This window comes from Oncorhynchus gorbuscha, linkage group LG10, assembly GCF_021184085.1.
Source record: "Oncorhynchus gorbuscha isolate QuinsamMale2020 ecotype Even-year linkage group LG10, OgorEven_v1.0, whole genome shotgun sequence".
Lineage (NCBI taxonomy): Eukaryota > Metazoa > Chordata > Actinopteri > Salmoniformes > Salmonidae > Oncorhynchus > Oncorhynchus gorbuscha.
Window position 1 is genome coordinate 46,712,660 of NC_060182.1, and position 23,132 is coordinate 46,735,791.

At 42.2% G+C, this 23,132-nt stretch overlaps 1 protein-coding gene across 1 annotated transcript in view; it reads right to left on the bottom strand.

The window, feature by feature from the left end:
* Nucleotides 1-3,448: 3,448 nt before the first annotated feature.
* Nucleotides 3,449-23,132, bottom strand: part of LOC124046190 (mitochondrial carrier homolog 1-like) — a 32,640-nt gene continuing 12,956 nt past the window's right edge. Inside the window, exons 9-12 of the mRNA XM_046366299.1 lie at nucleotides 20,983-21,030; nucleotides 20,717-20,784; nucleotides 4,602-4,677; nucleotides 3,449-4,366 (exon numbers count right to left, since the gene is read on the bottom strand). Of these exons, the coding sequence (XP_046222255.1) occupies nucleotides 4,292-4,366; nucleotides 4,602-4,677; nucleotides 20,717-20,784; nucleotides 20,983-21,030 (267 nt within the window). The 3' untranslated portion in view covers nucleotides 3,449-4,291. The remainder of the gene's footprint in view (nucleotides 4,367-4,601; nucleotides 4,678-20,716; nucleotides 20,785-20,982; nucleotides 21,031-23,132) is intronic.

Consider the following 23,132-nt stretch of genomic DNA (forward strand, 5'->3'; position numbering starts at 1 on the left):
AAATATGACATTAAAAATGCCTATTTACTATTTCCGGTCTGACTGTGCAATCCACTGTCTCATCAGACCAGCCAAGCAATTTATAAACTTCATCTCCACTATAAAAAACATCTAGACATTTTCTCACTTCTTTCCTATCACAGCCATTAAACTCTTTTTTTAGTCACCATTGGCCTTCTGGTCAAAATCCTGAGAGGTCTCCCTCCGGCAACTGAGTTAGGAAGGTCGCCTATATCTTTGTAGTGACTGGATGGTGTATCAATGTACCCAAAGTGCAATTAGTAATGTCACCATGCTCAAAGGGATATTCAATGTATACTTTTTTTTTACCCATCTACCAATTGGTGCCCTTCTTTGCGAGGCATTGGAAAACCTCCCTGGTCTTTGTGTTTGAAATTCAATGCTCGACTGAGGTACCTTACAATTCTGTATGTGTGTCCATGGAACTTATGTGACTTGTTAAGCAAATGTTTTCTCCTGAACTTATTTAGGCTTGCCATAACAAAGGGGTTGAATACTTATTGACTCATGACATTTCAGTTTTTCAGTTTTTATTAAATGAGTAAACATTTCAAAACAAATTATTCTACATTGACGTTATGGGGTATTGTATGTAGGTAGGTCAGTGACAGAATACATTTTTAATTGAGGCTGTAACACAACAAAATGTGGAAAAAGTCAAAAGGGTGTGAATACCTTCTGAAGGCACTGTAATTTAGCATTTCTTTGTCACTGGTAACACAAATATACCCATCACTTCACACAAATTAGAACACAACATTTGTGATATTGACAAATGTTCTTAATATATGGCCACAGACAACCTTTTGTGGATGGCAGGCCACGTTTTTGAACATCACTGAAAACTACTGGTTGCCCTCTGAATTCCTCCCTTGTTTCTTACTTCTCTCGTGGCAAGAGCTCACTGGAGCTGCAATTTGTACAAAGTTGCAAGAACCTGTGGTCAAATTAGTTTTAAAGGAGAGCACCGGGGATGCACAATATATAGGTGGACATATCGGAATCTGACTAAATTAGCTAAAAATGCCAACATCGGTATCACCCTGATGTCTAGTTTAACGGCGATGCTAAAAACGAATGTCAAAGTTACCGTTCATACCTATATAATGTATAGGACATAATACAGGACGTAATGACGCCACGTAAAATGTGCTACAGGTGCAACACAGCATTCCTAACCTAGCCCACAATGTCTGCTGTGTGGATCGAGCAGTCAACGAGTCAAGCAGTCATTTGAAAGAGTAAGAACATTTCATCGAGACAACTCAAAGGCGAAATCCATTAAAGCCAAGATAATGGAATTCATTGCCCTTGACAATCAACCACTCTGTCGTGGGTGATGATGGCTTTCCCGACTGGTCGAGCACCGGCACACACTACCAAGTGTGCTATTTTTCAGATGTTGCCCTACCGAAGTCACACATTGATAGAGTCACTGCTATTAGCTTCACGACATACATACTATGGAACGCTGTTTGGGTCTTTGCGTGTCAAAAAAGATAGTAGACAGTAGCACTCTCAAAGCTGTACAAAAAAGTCTGCAAACACTGGCCACGAACGATGTGTTAACAATACTGCCTTGGTAATAAAGCATTATTTGTTCGACTGCAACTCCTGGTGTAGCTAGTTAGCTTTAGCTTGGTACCTAGCTAGCACCAATACAACCAGCATGAAAACAATGACCTGTAGAAACTGCAGTCATTTTCATTATTCTTAACAATTATTTAGGGATCCTTGTGAGTAAGTATTAGCTAGGTTGCTACTTGTTGTTAGCCTATTAAAATTGAACTTCGGTTCATGAAAATAAATAGCTAGCCAGCTACTTAATCCTGTTACCCAAAGCTAACGTTATAAGCAGCTAGTTAGTTTCATCTCGCTAGTGAGGCTCGACTGGACCAGGTTATGTGTTGTGAAGCTAGCCACAATAAGGATTAAGCACAATAGTGGAATTTGCGGTTTGACTTCAAAATAAAGTATGTCATTGACAGTGATGCAAATTAATAGAAATAGTAGAATTATGCCATACTTTTATTTCGAAGGCTAAAGCACAAAGTCCACTATCGTGGCTAATCCCACATAGATGGGTCCGACCACCATTAATCAAACAAGAACTATCTTATCAATTAGGCTTATTTTAGATGACATCTAGCTATATAGTTAGCTAGCTAACTATATAGCTACTGAAACAGATTGTCATTTTGCTATGTTTTGGGGAAGAAAATTATTTGCATCCATCAGCTAGCTAGATTGTTTTTATGACCAGCACTGTAGGTGCGCGAGACAACTTTACCAGCATCATAGCATTTCGATGAATCATTGTGACATGAAATACAAGTGAGTGCAATCAATGTGTCAAAACTACGTAAAAAAATGTATGAACGAGTTAAATTATTATTTGACGTGCAGTCGTATTCAGGTCCTGATTGGTAAAATGGTGTTATTTGACACGAAAAGACCCAAACGGCGTTCCATAGAAATCCTGGTTGAGAATGAAATGACTGAACAACGAAACAGCACAGCAAGTACAGTTGAAGTCTGAAGTTTACATACACTTAAGTTGGAGTCATTAAAACTTGTTTTTCAACCACTCCACAAATTTATTGTTAATTAACAAACTATAACTTTGGAAAATCGGTTTGGACATTACTTTGTGCACGACACACATGATTTTTCCAACAATTGTTTACAGACAGATTCTTTCACTTATAACTCACTGTATCACAATTCCAGTGGGTCAGAAGTTTACATACACTAAGTTGACTTAAACAGCTTGGAAAATTCCAGAAAATTATGTCATGGGTTTAGAAGTTTCTGACAGGCTCTAATTGACATCATTTGAGTCAATTGGAGGTGTACCTGTGGATGTATTTCAAGACCTACCTAAGACCTAACTCAGTGCCTCTTTGCTTGACATCATGGGAAAATCAAAAGAAATCAGCCAAGAACTCCACAAATCTGGTTAATCCTTGGGAATAATTTCCAAACGCATGAAGGTACCACATTCATCTGTACTGCTACCAAATACTAATTGAGTGTATGTAAACTTCTGACCCACTGAGAATGTGATGAAAGAAATAATTCTCTCTAATATTACTCTGACATTTCACATTCTTAAAATAAAGTGGTGATCCTAACTGACCTAAAACGGGGAATATTTACTAGGATTAAATGTCAGGAATTGTGAAAAACTGAGTTTAAATGTATTTTGCTAAGGGGTATGTAAACTTACGACTTCAACTGTAAGTGAAAGAAATAGGTTTTGATTATGTTTGACTGGTAATGGGGACATGTAAATGCCAACAAAATAACTTTTTGGTCAGGGTGGTGTGTGTAACCTTTATTTAACTAGGCAAGTCAATTAAGAACAAATTATTATTTACAATGACAGCCTGGGAGACACTGGGCCAATTGTGCGCCGCCCTATGGGACTCCCAATCACGGCCGGATGTGATACAGCCTGGATTCGAACCAGGGACTGTAGACACCTCTTGCACTGAGATGCAGTGCCTTAGACCGCCACGTCCATGTGTGTGTGTTAACTATTTACCTGTACTAGTGCTTAAAAGGCCGCTAATTTCTTAAAATATCGGTATCGTTTTTTTTGGCAAGGAAAATATTGGATATTGGTATCGGCCAAAAAAAGTCATATCAGTGCATCACTGGAGAGCACTCCAGTTTTTGTGGGCTTATGGTGTTTGTGAATAGGTATAATTATTGGGTAAAGCACTTCTGATAGAAGGCAAATTAGCACTTTCGAATGCAACCATATATCATGCTACTACTAGTGAGACCCTTTGAAAAATAAACATTTGGCATTTTTTCCAATAGATGGAAATCAACTATCCAATTTTAAAGCCTACATAGAACTTAATTAAACTGTGGCCTATAAATATTGCAAAATTAAGTCATAGATTCTAATAAATAAAAAAATAGTGCAACTTTGCTGGTATAGTAAAAGGAGATTATACCCTCAGCATTCAACCAAGACAAAATATATTGGATATAATTTTGATTTGTTCACATTAAGTCTCACTCCTCCGACCTCTTACTTTTGAGTGGCTACATTATTATTTAGATTAAAAACAAGATTAACAAAACTCTTCATTTGTAAGTAACTTTACTTCAGTAAAACACCTAGCCCATTGATAACATGCTGCTCCGGCTTTATCCACTGGGGGGTTTAAGGTGAGGGGGTGGTTGTACATTGGTCTCACTGAGGTACCGGTTAGGAAGGAGAACAGTGGCACAGGTTGTGCGGTGGTTGATTTTATCACTCCTCAGTCAAAGCCATCCCTGTCACAGGCACGCGGCGATAAAAGAAGCTGGATCCTCGGAAGAGATGGCCCTAATGGGTGAGAAATAAAAAGACAGTTTCAGACATGCACTACCAGAGAAAACACACACACACACACACACACACACACACACACACACACACACACACACACACACACACACACACACACACACACACACACACACACACACACACACACACACACACACACACACACACACACACACACACACACACACACACGTGTGTTCCATTTGCTCCAGCTGAATGAGTGTGACTGTACCTCGTGGCTCAGATGAGCCCAACAGTGGACCCAGGACTTAAAGATGGGAGAGTTAGGGGGAAGACCAGCCACCAACCTGTGAACACACAAGACAGAGATCCATTATAAGCTGAACCCACAAGCTAACACTTCATGTTATTTGTCTCTCAAACAAACACATTTAAACTGTATCCTATTATTTTGTGATATATCAAGGCTATACTTTGATATGAAAGTCATGACAGATACACCATTATTCTCAAATGGCACCAGCTATAGGACAGTTAAGTACAGGTAACAGACAGTAACAAGGCCATGTGGTACTTTCTATTGTTGTACTCTTGACTTAAATCAAATGTGCTTCAGTGAGAGATCACTGACCTGGGTATGCTTGGAAACCTTATAAATTGAATCTGGTTATTCAAATATGCAATGTAATAACAAATGATGCATGATGTTGAGTAATCTTAAGTCAAAACTTTAACTAGGCCACTCAGGAACATGCAATGTCTTGGTAAGCAGCTCCAGTGGCCTTATACAACAGGTGGGTCTAATGCTGATTGGAAAATAGGCATTTTAACGTCATAGATTTAGCCGGTGGTAACTTGTGGAATAGACACTGGACACTGACATTAAAATGCCTATTTACTATTTTCGATCTGACTGCGCAATCCACTGTCTCATCGGACCTACCAAGCAATTTATAAACTTCATCTTCACTATAAAAAGCATCTAGACATTATCTCACATTTCTCTTAGACTCGTTTTCAACAGCAGAGATTTGTATAAACCTTGCTCTCCGTCTCTCCGACATTTGCAACATTGTTTCAATATTCAAATTCGACCTACAGCTGTCCCATAGTAATGAACATGTCTGTAGTCGGGACGAGAGACAGGCAGGAAGCGTTTCTCAGCCAGTCGAAATCATGAATCAGCTGGCATTATAGAGCCAACCAGGTTCAATGTTAGCTAGCTAACATTAGGCTATAACTAGCAATGCAAATGGCTCTGAGATAAGAATAATATAACAACTACACAGATCATACACATAACGTTAGCTAGCTAGCCAGCCAGCTAACGTTGCCTAGCTAACAGTACACTAACTTGAAATGAAAACGAAATGTAATATCTAAAAATGTAGCTAGCTAGACAATTATACATGGATACTTCTCCCTCTCTGTCACAGATGCCATTGTTGCCTTTAGTTTGAAGATGTAATCCGGAGACAGGTGTTTTATACAACAGCCAGTGTGTTCTCTTTATCGACTCTGTCTGCATATTTGCAATCAAACGGCAGAATTTTCTCCATCTCCTCAGCTATCATACTCTAATTCCACTGATTTCAAACTTATGCCGTTCTGCTATGTAATATCTTTCAAAAGAGCCTCTTTAGAAAGAATTACCTACACATACTGACCATCATGTTAGACAGAAGCATGCTACATTGGGGCGGCAGCGTAGCCTACTGATTAGAGCGTTGGACTAGTAACCGGAAGGTTGCAAGTTCAAACCCCCTGAGCTGACAAGGTACAAATCTGTCGTTCTGCCCCTGAACAGGCAGTTAACCCTGTTCCTAGGCCGTCATAGAAAATAAGAATTTGTTCTTAACTGACTTGCCTAGTTAAATAAAAGGTCAAATAAAATAAACATGGCAGGCCAATCCGAACTCCTCTCTCAGCATGTTCCAGAAGGCATGTCTGCCTTCGTCTCGGGTCTAACAACACCCATGTCAATCTATTCTCCAAACACCGGCTTCTCAGGCATTTTCACTTAATTGTGTTTTAGGTTATTGTCCTGCAGAAAGGTGAATTTGTCTCCCAGTGTCTGTTGGAAAGCAGACTGAAGAAGGTTTTCTAGGTCTTCTAGGATATTGCCTGTGCTTAGCTCTATTCTATTTATTTTTTATCTTAAACTCCCTAGTCCTTGCCGAGGAAAAGCATACCCATAACATGATGCAGCCACCACCACGCTTGAAAATATTAAGAGTAGTACTCAGTGATGTGTTGGATTTGCCCCAAACATAACACTTTTAATTTAGGACAAAGTACATTTTTATTGCAAACAGGATGCATGTTGTGGAATATTTTTATTCTGTACAGGCTTCCTTCTTTTCACTCTGTCATTTAGATTAGTATTGTGGAGTAACTACAATGTCGCTGATCCATATTCAGTTTTCTCCCATCACAGCCATTAAACTCTGTAACTGTTTTAAAGTCACCATTGGTCTTATGGTGAAATCCCTGAGCAGATTCCTTTCTCTCCGGCAACTGAGTTAGGATGGACGCCTGTACCTTTGTAGTGACTCGGTGTATTGATACACCATCCAAAGTGTAATTAAAACTTCACCATGCTCAAAAAAAATAAAAAATAAAAAATTGAACAATAGTTGCCCTTTACGAGGCATTGGAAAACCTCCCTGCTCTTGGTGGTTGAATGTGCTTGAAGTTCACCTTAAGGAATTGTTACATATAGTTGTATGTGTGGGGTACAGAGATGGGGTAGTCATTCAAAAATCATGTTAACTACTATTATTGCACACATAGTTCATGCAACTTATGTGATTTGTTAAAGTTATTACTCCTGAACTTATTCATGCTTGCCCAAAACAAAGGGGTGGAATTCTTATTCACTGTAGACATTTCAGCTTTTCATTTTTATAAATTTGTGAAAGTCCACTTTGATATTAAGGGATATTGTGTGTAGATTAGAGACACAACATTTCAATGTAATCCATTTTTAATTCAGGCTGTAACACAACAAAATGTGATTTGTTTCAGGAAACTAGGCGTACGTCGCGGGTCACTACTTCATATGAGAGCCATTTGAATGTAAACTTTACAAAAAAATCTAAATGTGTTTTTTAAAATCAGAAATGCCTTCTGGAACATGTGAGCTTTTATGTGCCTTAATAACAAACATGTATGCCATTTATGAATATAATTGTTAAATTACGAGCCTAGTTGGTTTATTCACAGAAAGTCAGCACCCTTCCCGCTAGCCATAATTGGCTGAGATAATGAGTGGGCCGGACATGCCGAGAGATGAGTTCAGATTGGTCTGCCATATAGCATGCTTCTGTCTATTCGAGCTGGTCAGTAGGTGTCTAACGCAGCTTTAAAAAAAAGATATATATTTATATATCATAGCAGAACCGTATAAGTGTTGCTCTCCACTTTTGAAATCAGTGGAATAAGAGTATGATAGTTTAGGGGATGGAGAAACACCTGTCTCCGTATTACATCTTCAAACTATGGGCAACCATTTGTATTTTTTAGCTATTATGGATCCCCATTAGCTGCCAAAGCAGCAGCTACTCTTCATGGGGTTCAGCGAAATGAAGGCAGCCGTGACAGGGAGAAGCGTCTATCCATGGTGTTTATGGGCAAGATAGTCTAGCTAGCTACATTTTCAAATATTACACATTTCTAATTTTGACAGAAAGTAATTTTTATTTCAAGTTTAAAGTGGCTGGCTCGCTAGCTAATGTTACGTGTATGATCTGTGTAGTAATATTATTTGTATATCTCAGAGCTATTTGCTTTGCTAGTTATAGCCTAATGTTAGCTAGTTACAATTGTACCTGGTTGTTTAGCTAACTGCAGATTCATGCAGGGTAGTAACGTCATAGTAACATACATTTCTTAACAACAACAAAAAAATACTCCACTATGCAAGTAACCATTGCAATAGAATGTCACTGTGACAACTGTTGATAGACGTAGCTGGTAAATTCGTTCTGGCTATCTACTCCTATTTCAGAGCACTCTCGTCTGTGTGTGCCAGAGAGCAGAATAACTGACAAATTTACAAACGCTCAACATCTGAATATGGCCGGTGTCAGTAAACGTTGGCAAAAAAGTGTAAATTGTTGCCAGCAGCACAGTTGCAGTCACCAACACTGGATAACATGAAAACAGCCTAACCAGCTCTGCTAGGGAGAGTAAAATGATCAGTGAGCTGTTCTCTCATTTGTGTCTGGAAGTAGCTAGCATGCTAGCCAACATTTGCCAGTTAGCTTGGGTGCTCGACTACTGCTGTTAGGACAGAATAAGAGGGTGTGAACGATGCTGAATGGGTGGACAAAGAAGAGCTCTCCAGTAGGTTCCAAAACATTCACAAGTGAGGTTACAAGTTTATCAACTTCCAAAGCAGAATTGCTTTCCGTTTGTTCTTCAACTGTAGTGTATGATTTACCATTTTATAGCTCTCTACTTTAATCCAACGTAAAAAACATAATACTGAATTGAGACGGTCAGTCACAAATGTGGAAAAATGTCAAGGTGTGTGAATACTTTTAAGGTACTATATTCAAATCGGTTCAAGTAAGATAAGTGTCTCAATATCCTTGCCTTTTTGACTTTATGAATACAAAGTAACTTGTTTGTATGTGCATTTTTGGATTACATTTTACACCAAAGTCAAAGTCAGCAGTTTTGTAATCTCAACCATTTTTGTGATGGAAAGGACAGTTCTGTGTGAGGAACTAACGAGGACAAATAAAATCTCCCGGCAATACTGATATGCTATTCTTCATAACCAGTGACCAAAACAATATTGGAATTATGCAACATGCAACAGACGAATGGCCATGTCAACCTATGATGTTTTTTTGACATGAAAGCTTACATAGTCTGCTCCTATGGAATATTTCCAGAGACTAATTTGTCAACAGGAACCTCATTTTGATCTCAGCTATCCTTCTTCACACCTAAATGTCCCCTTCATTTCAACAAGAGCAGCATGTTTGCCATCTCATCACGATCGTATTCTTCCATGATGTGTCCAACAATCTTGAAGGAAAGAGAAAGGATTCATACTTATCAAGCAAAATATATTAAAATAAAAACAAAATACATTGGGGTAAAAAAATATTTAGTCAGCCACCAATTGTGCAAGTTCTCCCACTTAAAAAGATGAGAGAGGCCTGTAATTTTCATCATAGGTACACTTCAACTATGACAGACAAAATGAGGGGGAAAAATCCAGAAAATCACATTGTAGGATTTTTTATGAACTTATTTGCAAATTGTGGTGGAAAATAAGTATTTGGTCAATAACAAAAGTTTCTCAATACTTTGTTATATACCCTTTGTTGGCAATGACAGAGGTCAAACGTTTTCTGTAAGTCTTCACAAGGTTTTCATACACTATTTCCTATGGGGTTATGATCTGGAGACTGGTTAGGCCACTCCAGGACCTTGAAATGCTTCTTACGAAGCCACTCGTTCGTTGCCCGGGCGGTGTGTTTGGGATCATTGTCAGACCCAGCCACATTTCATCTGTAGCTCAGTTGGTAGAGCATGGCGCTTGTAACGCCAGGGTAGTGGGTTCGTTTCCCGGGACCACCCATACGTAGAATGTATGCACACATGACTGTAAGTCGCTTTGGATAAAAGCGTCTGCTAAATGGCATATATTATTATATTATTATTATATTCAATGCCCTTGCTGATGGAAGGTGGTTTTCACTCAAAATCTCACGATACATGGCCCCATTCATTCGTTCTTTACACGGATCAGTCGTCCTGGTCCCTTTGCAGAAAAACAGCCCCAAAGCATGATGTTTCCACCCCCATGCTTCACAGTAGGTATGGTGTTTTTTTTGGATGCAACTCAGCATTCTTTGTCCTCCAAACACAGCGAGTTGAGTTTTTACCAAAACGTTATATTTTGGTTTCATCTGACCATATGACATTCTTCCAATCTTCTTCTGGATCATCCAAATGCTCTCTAGCAAACTTCAGACGGGCCTGGACATGTACTGGCTTAAGCAGGGGGACACGTCTGGCACGGCAGGATTTGAATCCCTGGCGGCGTAGTGTGTTACTGATGGTAGGCTTTGTTACTTTGGTCCCAGCGCTCTGCAGGTCATTCACTAGGTCCCCCCATCAGTGTTCTGCCATGGCCAGCGAAGAGCCCGGATCTCAATCCCATTGAGCACGTCTGGGACCTGTTGGATCGGAGGGTGAGGGCTAGGCACATTCCCCCCAGAAGTGTCCTGGAACTTGTAGCTGCCTTGGCGGAAGAGTGGGGTAACATCTCACAGCAAGAACTGGCAAATCTGGTGCAGTCCATGAGGAGGAGATGCACTGCAGTAGTTAATGCAGCTGGTGTCCACACCAGATACTGACTGTTACTTTTGATCTTGAACCCCCCATTGTTCAGGGACACATTATTCCATGAGTTTATTTCACTAACTTTTGACAGCTCCTCTGCGCACAAATGAAAGGAATAAAGGAGAGAGAGGTGGTGATGGAAACGCATGGTGTTGCGATATTCTGTATAGCTAAAGGTAAATTGTCACCCAATTAATTGTGGAAATATAAAAAATTACTAGGCTGTTCAAAATTGCCCTGCACAATCAATGAACCAACTGGCTATATGTTCTCTCCCAGAATCGTGGACAGAAATGTTGAAGCATAGCATCAGGTAACCAGTCCATCCAGTATGCATAATAATATAGTCCACATTCAAAGGGGATTACTCTAATGTTTTACATTTTGTAGTATAGGCTAGACCAATTATGTACCAAAGACATCTTAAATCAGTTTTGTGTTATATGTTTATGCCAAGCGTAATATGTGGTAGGCTATGTATTGTTGGGCTTGGAATGAGTATGTATATGCATAAACTCTAATATGCATATGGAGTTTTGAAATAACCGTCAACTTAGAAAACTGTTCATTTCGTTGTATTAGGCTTTGAAACATCCACAATGACCATGTTTTACACTCTGCTGTTGAACTTTTCTTCCAATTTATAATCACAGTGAGCTGAGTTTTACTAGGGTAAGTTTGGCAGCGTGAGTGAAGGAAGCTTTGTTGTGAAATAGAAAGCCGATTCTAGATTTGATTTTGGATTGGAGATGTTTTATATGAGTCTGGGAGGAGAGTTTACAGTCTAGCCAGACACCTAGGTATAGTTGTCCACGTATTCTAGGTCAGAACCGTCCAGAGTAGTGATGCTAGTCGGGCAGGCGAGTGCGGGCAACGAACGGTTGAAAAGCATGCATTTGGTTTTGCTAGTGTTTAACCTCTAGTGACTTCCCATCGCGCATGAGGGAGCGTAATCATCAACTGACACTAATTAGCATAACGCAACGGACATAAATATTCCTAAAAGATATTCCTATTCATGAAAATCACAAGTGAAATATATTGAGACACAGCTTAGCCTTTTGTTAATCACCCTGTCATCTCAGATTTTCAAAATATGTTTTACAGCCAAAGCTAGACAAGCAGTTGTGTAAGTTTATCGATAGCCTAGTATAGCATTTTGTCCAGATAGCAGCAGGTAACTTCGTCATGGAAATCAGAAAAGCAATCAAATTAAATCGTTTACCTTTGAAGCTTCGGATGTTTTCACTCACAAGACTCCCAGTTAGATAGCAAATGTTCCTTTTTTCCAAAAATTTAATTTTTGTAGGCAAATAGCTCCGTTTGTTCTTCATGTTTGGCTGAGAAATCGCCAGGAAATTGCAGTCACGAAAACGCCGAAAAATATTCCAAATTAGCTCCATAATATCGACAGAAACATGGCAAACGTTGTTTATAATCCTCAAGGTGTTTTTCAAATATCTATTCGATAATATATCAACCGGGACTGGTGGCTTCTTAGTAGGATAGAGAGAAACAATGCCGCACCAAACACTCTGAGAGACTTCAGCTGACCACTGACGCAATGTTGACGTTCAGGCTCGTTTTAAAAATAAAAGCCTGAAACTATGTATTGTAACACTAGACACATTAGGGAAGCCATAGAAAAAGTAATCTGGTTGATAGCCCATTCACTGCTCAATAGGGACGCATAGGAACGCAGAGCCTTCTAAATAAGAGTCCCTTCCTTTTTGGATTTTTTTCAGGATTTCGCCTGCAACATCAGTTCTGTTATACTCACAGACAATATTTTTACAGTTTTGGAAACTTTAGAGTGTTTTCTATCCTAAGCTGTCAATTGTATGCATATTCTAGCATCTTGTCCTGACAAAATATCCCGTTTACTACAGGAACGTTATTTTTCGAAAAATGAAAATACTGCACCCTAGTCACAAAAGGAGGCCACGGAAGGAGTATTGTATGGCATTGAAGCTCGTCTGGAGGTTAGTTAACACAGGGTCCAAAGAAGGGCCAGATGTATACAGAATGGTGTCGTCTGCGTAGAGGTGGATTGTTGATATATTCAGAGAAAAGTGTCGGCCCGAGAATTGAACCCTGTGGTACCCCCATAGAGACAACAGTCCAGACAACAGGCCCTCCGATTTTACACACTGAACTCTGTCTGCGAAGTAGTTGGTGAACCAGGCGAGGCAGTCATATGAGAAACCAAGGCTATCGAGTCTGCCAATAAGAATACGGTGATTGACAGAGTCGAAAGCCTTGGCCAGGTCGATGAAGACGGCTGCACAGTACTGTCTTTTATCGATGGCGGTTATGATATCGTTTAGTACCTTGAGCGTGGCTGAGGTGCACCCGTGACCAGCTCGGAAACCGGATTGCACAGCGGAGAAGGTATGGTGGGATTCGAAATGGTCAGTGATCTGTTTATTAACTTGGCTTTCAAAGACTTTAGAAAGGCAGGGAAGGATGGATATAGGTCTGTAACAGTTTGGGTCAAGAGTGTCACCCCCTTTGAAGAGGGGGATAACCGCCGCAGCTTTCCAATCTTTAGGGATCTCAGACTAAATAAAAGAGAGGTTGAACAGACTGGTAATAGGAGTTGCAACAATGGCGGCGGATAATTTTAGAAAGAGAGGGTCCAGATTGTCTAGCCCAGCTGATTTGTACGGGTCCAGGTTTTGCAGCTCTTTCAGAACATCTGCGATCTGGATTTGGGTGAAGGAGATGCTGGGGAGGCTTGGGCAAGTAGCTGCGAGGGGTGCGGAGCTGTTGGCCGGGGTTGGGGTAGCCAGGAGGAAAGCATGGCCAGCCGTAGAGAAATGCTTATTGAAATGTTCTATTTTCGGTGGTGACCGTGTCGCCTAGCCTCAGTGCAGTGGGCAGCTGGGAGGAGGTGCTCTTGTTCTCCATGGACTTTACAGTGTCCCAAATCTTTTTGGAGTTAGAGCTACAGGATGCAAATTTCTGTTTGAAAAAGCTAGCCTTTGCTTTCCTGACTGACTGTGTGTTTTGGTTCCTGACTTCCCTGAACAGTTGCATATCGCGGGTCTATTCAATGCTATTGCAGTCCGCCACAGGATGTTTTTGTGCTGGTCAAGGGCAGTCAGGTCTGGAGTGAACCAAGGGCTATATCTGTTCTTAGTTCTACATTTTTTGAATGGGACATGCTTATTTAAGATGGTGAGGAAATTACTTTTAAAGAACGACCAGGCATCCTCGACTGACGGGATGAGGTCAATATCCTTTCAGGATACCTGGGCCAGGTCGATTAGAAAGGGCTGCTCGCAGAAGTGTTTTGGGGAGCATATGACAGTGATGAGGGGTGGTCGTTTGACCGCGGACCCATAGCGGATGCAGCCAATGAGGCAGTGATCGCTGAGATCCTGGTTGAAAACAGAGAGGTGTATTTAGAGGGCCAGGATGATATCTATGAGGGTGCCCATGTTTACAGATTTAGGGTTGTACCTGGTGGTTTCCTTGATAATTTGTGTGAGATTGAGGGCATCTAGCATAGATGGTAGGACTGCTGGGGTGTTAAGCATATCCCAGTTTAGGTCACCTAACAGAATGAACTCTGAAGATAGATGGGGGGGGCAATCAATTCACATATGGTGTCCAGGGCACAGCTGGGAGTTGAGGGGGGGGGGTCTAACAGGCAGCAACAGTGAGAGACTTATTTCTGGAGAGATTCATTTTTAAAATTAGAATCTCAAACTGTTTGGGCATAGACCTGGAAAGTATGACAGAACTTTGCAAGCTATCTCTGCAGTAGATTGCAACTCCTCCTCCTTTGGCAGTTCTATCATGAAGGAAAATTTTGTAGTTGGGTATGGAAATCTCAGAAGTGTTGGTGGCCTTCCTAAGCCAGGATTCAGACATGGCAAGGACAGACATTGGGGTTGGCGGAGTGTGCTAAAGCAGTGAGTAAAACAAACTTAGGGAGGAGGCTTCTGATGTTAACATGCATGAAACCACCATACAGAAGTCAGCAAATGAGTGCCTGGGGACACGCAGGGCCTGTGTTAGCCTCCACATCACCCGAGGAACAGAGGAGGAGTAGGATGAGGGTACGGCTAAAGGCTATCAAAACTGGTCATCTGGTGCGTTGGGGACAGAGAATAAAAGTAGCAGATTTCTGGGCGTGGTAGAATAGAGTCAGGGCATAATGTGTAGACAGGGCTATGGCAGGGTGCGGGTACAGCGGAGGTAAGCCCAGGTACTGAGTGATGAAAAGAGAGGTTGCATCTCTGGACATGCTTGTTATACTGGGTGAGGTCACTGCATGTGTGGGAGGTGGGACAAAGGAGATATCTAAGACATGTACAGTGGGACTAGGGGCTCCGCAGTAAACTAAAACAATGATAATTATCCTAAACAACAGTATACAAGGCATATTGACATTTGAGAGAGACATAAAACGAGGCATAAAGCAATCACGTGTTGATTGGGAGAGCTAGCTAAGTCAACAACGTGTAAAACAACAACAGCTAAGTCAACAACAACAGGTAAAATGGCGATGAATGGGCAGAGAGGGTCGGTTAACTACACACAGGGCCTGAGTTCGGGGTTAGGGCCGACAGATAAACAAAGGTAAACAAAGTGGAGGACCGTGATAAATGAACAGTCCAGCAGGCATCAGCTATGTAGCCAAGTGATCATAGGGTCCAGGGGACAGCAATAGATGAAACAGGGAAGCAGCTAGGTAGTCGTTACTATGCTAGAACGCGGGAGACACGGAGTTTAAAGTTAGCAGTCCAGGGTAAGTAGAAGTGTCTGCTCTGTCGTCCGGCAAAGGCCGGTTGAAGGCACAGCTGATGGAATTACGTCTGCGGACCAGTCTTAGTGGTACGGCGGGGCGCCGTGTCGACGAAGGGACCGGTCCAGATGGCGAAAGAGGTATTGTAGTTGTGGGAATTTCGTTTGCTAGCCGGAAGATGCGCCTGGCTCAGGGCTAGCTTCGGGGCTGGGTCACTCAGTTGAAGATAGCTAGCTGTGATGATCAATGGTTGGCAGGAATCTCGTGTTGTAGTGGAGAAAAACAGTCCGAGGCCGGCAGGTATTATCCAGGCAGAAAAAAAACGGCTGGTGCCTTAGCAGAGGGTAAAGGCCGCTAGCAGTGGCTAACAATGAAAAATGCCTCGTAACTTTTTTTTTACCTGACTGGCTTTTCCAAGAATATCAACAAATGTGCATACTGCTCTGATCTGAAATGATCTAAAAAGCGCAATCACTCTGGGATGATTGAAAGACAGCTCGTCTGCCAATAGAATTCTACTCCTTTGCGGTCTGACTCTGCCTACAACAAAATCAGACTCAATCTTGCAAAGTTACGGCCTGGCATTTCTTCTGCACGGAAGTCCTGGAGAAGGTGCGCACGCAGCTTAGAGGGTACATTGGTCTTAACCGCTTTACCTTTCATAAAGATATATATTTTTAATGAATGAGTGAATGACTAAATGCAAAACCGATGAACATGTTGCCACTACCGTGAATGATGCATGCCTGCTTTTGGCTCACGTGTGTTGACCTGCTCAGCAGCAATGATAAATTACTAAAACAAGTAGTGATTTAAAAATGAACCGCTGAATTTTCACGCACATTTCTCAGAGGATGCGAAAAACTTGCGTCTTATAACTGGGTAAAGTTCATATATAATTCCAACTCTCTCTTTCCCCTCCCTGTCTCTTTTGACCTCACCCTTTACCAATCCTCTCCAACTCACAAGGCAGGCTATACAATTGACCTCATCTTGACTAGGGGCTGTTCGCCTACTCATCTCACCGCAAACCCCCTCCAGGTCTCTGATCACTACTTTGCTAAATCCTTTCCCCTCCTGATTCTGCCTCTTTGACCGTATTCTCCTCAGTTTCCGCATCCTATGACTCGCACTGACCCCTTTCCTCCCGGCCGGCACGGCCCTCCCCTTCTGCTCCGTTTCCGCATCCTATGACTCACACTGTCCCCATTCCTCCCGGCCGGCTTGGCCCTCCCCTTCTGCTCCGTTTCCGCATCCTATGACTCACACTGTCCCCTTTCCTCCCGGCCGGCTCAGCCCTCCCCTTCTGCTCCGTTTTCGCATCCTATGACTCACACTGTCCCCTTACCTCCCGGCCGGCTCGGCCCTCCCCTTCTCCCCCGTGGCTGAGTGACTCATTGCAAGCTTACAGAACAGGGCTAGGGGCAGCTGAGCGAAAATGGAGGAAAACTTAACTTCCTTCCACTCCCTCCCTACCTTCTTTCCCCTCTATCCGCTGCTAACGCCACTTTCTATCACTACATTTCAAGCTTCTGCCACTAAACCCAGGAAACTCTTTTCCACCTTCTCCTCCCTCCTTAATCCTCTACCCACCCCTCTCCGAGGACGACTTTGTCAACCTCTTTGAAAACAAGGTTGACAACATCCGCTCCCCATTCACTTAGTCTATTGGGTCCACTGGTCCCACTCAGAACTACCATACGCCTTGACCTCTTGCTCTCCTCTCTCTCCAGATGAAATCCTGAGACTAGATACAGTGCCTTGCGAAAGTATTCGGCCCCCTTGAACTTTGCGACCTTTTGCCACATTTCAGGCTTCAAACAAAGATATAAAACTGTATTTTTTTGCGAAGAATCAACAACCAGTGGGACACAATCATGAAGTGGAACAACATTTGTTGGATATTTCAAACTTTTTAACAAATCAAAAACTGAAAAATTGGGCGTACAAAATTATTCAGCCCCTTTACTTTCAGTGCAGAAAACTCTCTCCAGAAGTTCAGTGAGGATCTCTGAATGATCCAATGTTGACCTAAATGACTAATGATGATAAATACAATCCACCGGTGTGTAATCAAGTCTCCGTATAAATGCACCTGCACTGTGATAGTCTCAGATGTCCGTTAAAAGCGCAGAGAGCATCATGAAGAACAAGGAACACACCAGGCAGGTCCGAGATACTGTTGTGAAGAAGTTTAAAGCTGGATTTGGATACAAAAAGATTTCCCAAGCTTTAAACATCCCAAGGAGCACTGTGCAAGCGATAATATTGAAATGGAAGGAGTATCAGACCACTGCAAATCTACCAAGACCTGGCCATCCCTCTAAACTTTCAGCTCATACAAGGATAAGACTGATCAGAGATGCAGCCAAGAGGCCCATGATCACTCTGGATGAACTGCAGAGATCTACAGCTGAGGTGGGAGACACTGTCCATAGGACAACAATCAGTCGTATATTGCACAAATCTGGCCTTTATGGAAGAGTGGCAAGAAGAAAGCCATTTCTTAAAGATATCCATAAAAAGTGTCGTTTAAAGTTTGCCACAAGCCACCTGGGATACACACCAAACATGTGGAAGAAGGTGCTCTGGTAAGATGAAACCAAAATTGAACTTTTTGGCAACAATGCAAAATGTTATGTTTGGCGTAAAAGCAACACAGCTCATCACCCTGAACACACCATCCCCACTGTCAAACATGGTGGTGGCGTGGCAGCATCATGGTTTGGGCCTGCTTTTCTTTAGCAGGGACAGGGAAGATGGTTAAAATTGATGGGAAGATGGATGGAGCCAAATACAGGACCATTCTGGAAGAAAACCTGATGGAGTCTGCAAAAGACCTGAGACTAGGATGGAGATTTGTCTTCCAACAAGACAATGATCCAAAACATAAAGGAAAATCTACAATGGAATGGTTCAAAAATAAACATATACAGGTGTTAGAATGGCCAAGTCAAAGTCCAGACCTGAATCCAATTGAGAATCTGTGGAAAGAACTGAAAACTGCTGTTCACAAATGCTCTCATCCAACCTCACTGAGCTCGAGCTGTTTTGCAAGGAGGAATGGGAAAAAATGTCAGTCTCTCGATGTGCAAAACTGATAGAGACATACCCCAAGCGACTTACAGCTGTAATCGCAGCAAAAGGTGGCGCTACAAAGTATTAACTTAAGGGGGCTGAATAATTTTGAACGCCCAATTTTTCAGTTTTTGATTTGTTAAAAAAGTTTGAAATATCCAATAAATGTCGTTCCACTTCATGATTGTGTCCCACTTGTTGTTGATTCTTCACAAAAAAAATACAGTTTTATATCTTTATGTTTGAAGCCTGAAATGTGGCAAAAGGTCGCAAAGTTCAAGGGGGCTGAATACTTTCGCAAGGCACTGTAAGTCTGGCTACCTGACAACCTACCCGCTCGACCCCACCCCCTCTTCAGACCATCTCTGGAGACCTTCTCCCATTCCTCACTTCCCTCATCAACTCATCCTTGACCACTGGCTGCATCCCCTCAGACTTCAAAACGTCGCTCCGCTCCTCAAGAAACAAACACTCGACTCATTTGACGTCAAAACCTAGACCTCTATCCCTTCTTTCTTTTCAAACCTCTTGAGCGTGCTGTCGCTGATCAACTCTCTTGTTATCGTTCTCAGAATGAGCTTCTTGACCCTAACCAGGCTTCAAGATGGGTCACTCACTCCAGACTGCTCTTCTCTGTGTCACAGAGGCAATCTGTACTGACTGCCAAAGCTGACTCTCCCTCCTCATCCTCCTAGATCTATCCGCTGACTTCAACATCGTGAACCATCAGATCCTCCTCTCCACTCTCTCAGAGCTGAGCTTCTCAGACCTTGACATGACCCTGAACAACAGCCTTTCATTCTCCGCAAACATCAAAGCAGTGACTTGCTCCTGCAGGTTCATGCTCTACAACATCCATAGAATGCGACCCTACCTCACACAAGAAGTGGTGCAGGTCCTAATCCAGGCACTTATCTCCTGTCTAGACTAATGCAACTCTCTGTTGGCTGGGCTCCCTACTTGTGCCATCAAACCCCTGCAACTTATCCAGAACGCTGCAGCCCACCTGGTTTTCAACCTGCCCAAGTACCCTTCATGTCACCCCGCTACTCCACACACTCCACTGGCTTCCAGACCATGGTTCTTGCCTATGGAGCAGCAAGAGGAACTGGCCATCCCTACCTTCAGGCTATGCTCAAACTCTACACCCCAACCCGAGCACTCCGTTCTGCCACCTCTGGGGTATTGGCCCCTCCCGCTCAGCCTTGCCAAGCTCTTCTCTGTCCTGTCACCCCAATGGTGGAACCAGCTTCCCCCTGAAGCTACGAGTCCCTGCCCATCTCCCGAAAGCACCTGAAACTTTACCTCTTCAAAGAGTATATTAAATAATCTGCCTCCTCACCTCGACCTCAAAAAAATTATTCTGGACCAACACTTGCACTTGACCCCCCCCCCCCCTATACCTGTAAAAAGGGTTTTTCCCACCAAGCTAACTGTAAGTCACTCTGGATAAGAGCGTCTACTGAATGTAAAAAAAATTGATAGTCTATACCATGTATTTGCTTAAAAATGAATTAGCTAGATAAATAATATTGTCAAGTACTGCTAGCTAATTAGCATTAGCTAATCCTTGCTTCACTTCCCAATAGTAAAACTGTCGGTAGTTAAGTAGTAAATGACGGTAGTTAAGCCAAAAAGGTTGATACACCACTTTCCTTTCTATTGCTGTTTTCTGCAGGCACATGCTAGCTTTGTGAACAATCATTGTAGTCTCAACCTCTTAACCTTATCTCCAGAAAATAAATACAAATGGATCAATGAGTTACTAATTAAATTAGTTAAACAGATGAACACCATTACCACTTCTGTGAACAATAAAATGTTGGCTCATGTGTTGTAACTCAGTAAAATGTTTAAAATTGTTGCATGTTGTGTTTAGAATTTTTGCTCAGTGTAGAACAAAAATGATTAACATTTTAGCAATTTAGTAATGTCGCTCTTGTCCAAAGCGAATTACAGGAGCAATTAGGTTTAAGTGCCTTGCTCAAGGGCATAGACAGATTTTTCATCTAATCGCCTCGAGAAATCGAACCAGCGACCTATCAGGTACTGGCCCAACACTCTTAAACGCACGGCTCCTCCAAAGCATGCACATTTTTGTAGTTCGGGGGCTCCGGTAGTCTGGAGTTGAAAACATTTATACTTTTTTAAACAGAAAAAAAACATGGATGTGATCCCAGCCTTACCCACAGTTGTTAACTGCCATTAGGTCTGCCACAAGCATAAATGGGTACGTCAACACACTCACTGCAATCTGGAGACAGGGGTAGGGAGATCAAACAGGGGAAAATAAGATGGACACGTGCTGTAGTTGCAACACCATCAGATAAACAAAGTAAAAGGAGTCTTTTAGAGATAACCTAGGGAAACAAATATTCAAAATATCCTCACCACATTTCAGTTTCAGAAAAATGTGTACAAAGACATGTAGAGGTTGTGCAGCTTAACCTACCCCCATCACAAACTTGGTGTAGCTTCTCACTGCTGGGGCTTGGCTGAACTGCAGAAAAGTGTGAGAGGGAAGCATTTACAAAATAATTGTGTTAGGACATAATTTTCTTGCACAAAACACTGTTTTCCAACACATGATCTCTTCTGATGACTGGCTCTGGGGCATCTGCCCTGATCTGTTAGATATTGAACCGGTGTTGAGAGACCAGATGCAAACTGGCTACCCAGTCATCTCTGCATTACCAGATCCTCCAGCCCAGTGTTGAACTGCCAAGTATCAACCCCTACCCTGTACCCCATCGTCATTGGATTCACCAGACCCTGCCTCAGACGGATCCAAGGGAGGCCTTGAACCATCACCCTCCAGTACCAACCTCATACGTATTGTGCATATGTGCACATTCATTTTAAACAGAATAGCATGACGATCTTAGAGATCATGTGCTGGAAAACAGTATTTTCATGACGGAGCACTGTAGATAACCAACATAAGTGTTTAACATAATTTTTGAATGACTACCTACCTCATCTCTGGTGCTCTCTAGCTAAACCCACTTCCTGTTGAACGCGGAACAGCTCTGTTTGTTGTTTTGGAAAGTTTTGAAAGTCTCTGAAAAAGTGTTCTATTGAAAAAGCTTGGTAAATAGCTAGCTACCTTTTGAGTTTGGATCCCATGACGCGGTTGGCATCAGTTGCTGGGACCGCTGCTATCTGTCCAGGGAGCTTGCCATACATGGGTCTGAGGAGCTGCTTGGCGTAGCAGCTAGCCTAGCAGCTAACTGCCTATCAAGCTAGCTGGGTTTTCTTGAGGGCTTGAGCACACCCCACGACACGGTTAGCCCCTGTGGCTGGGACCGCAGATTGTCCCGGGCTTGTGGCGGTCTAGATCTATGCTGTTTGTTTCTGTTTCCATCTTCCCTGCGACCTGCCCTGACTGGAACTGCGGGGAGTAACAGCGTAGCCTACGTTGGTAACATGACCAAAGCCGGTGGTACCGTTGAGGACAGTGGTGTCTCTTTACTACAGGTGAAGGTTATTTTAAACAAACAAAAATCATTCTATTTGCAGTTGTTACAACAAGGAAATAGATTCAAGTGTTGTGTGAAAATACTGGTGGAGTCAAATAATAAAACAAATGGATGACCTGACCAGAGGTCCAGGACCCGAAGAACAGTTTGCAGTTACCCCAGGGTCAGCTCATTAAGTTTAAACAGGAGAACGGCAAGATGACAGCAATCTGTAAGTCATTGAGGGAGGACATCAGTTCTATATGTGAATCCATGACAACAATGACAGAGAAATCAGATTATCTCGAGGGACAATCGAAGAGGAACAACATTGTTGTGGACGGAATTGCAGCGTCTGAGGACAAAGTGAGGGAAATTATATTGGAGAAACTGAAGATGGATCACAGGAAGATTGAGGTGGAGTGCACCCACGGGACAGGAAAACTCACCAACGGCCCTAGTGACAGGCCCAGGCAGATAGTGGTCAAGTTACTGAGGTTTAAGGACAAGGTAGCTGTTCTGGAAAGAGCCAAGAACTTGAGAGGAACCGACATCTTCCTCAACAAGGAATATCCTGAAGCTGTGCGCTAGAAGAGGAAAGAACTGATCTCAGCCATGAAAGCTGCCAGAGTGCGTGGGGACATTGCTTACATCCACTATGACATGCTCATTGTCCACCATCCCTCCCAAAATCCTGGAAGGGATGAGAGCCAAGCCTGTGCGTTCGTAGCTTCAGCACACACACACATACTGATTAATGGACTTCTGAATGTTAGTTTTTTTCTCTTGCTTTGTTTGCCATTTTCCAAGTTTAGTCTATTTCTTATAAACTACCCAGGAAAGGACAGAAAATGGCCCATATTAATATATGTAGCCTTAGAAACAAGGTTCATGAAATCAATAACTTGTTAATATCAGATAACATTCATATATTAGCTATTTCTGAGACTCCTCATTTGATGATACAGAATTAGAAATACAAGGATATAACATCTATAGAAGAGAGAGGAATGCTTATGGGGGAGGTGTTGCTGTATATATTTATATATTCAGAGCCATTTCCCTGTAACACTAAGAGAAGATCTCATGTCAAGTGTAATTGAAGTGTTGTGGTTGCAGGTTTCACCTGCCCCATCTAAAGCCT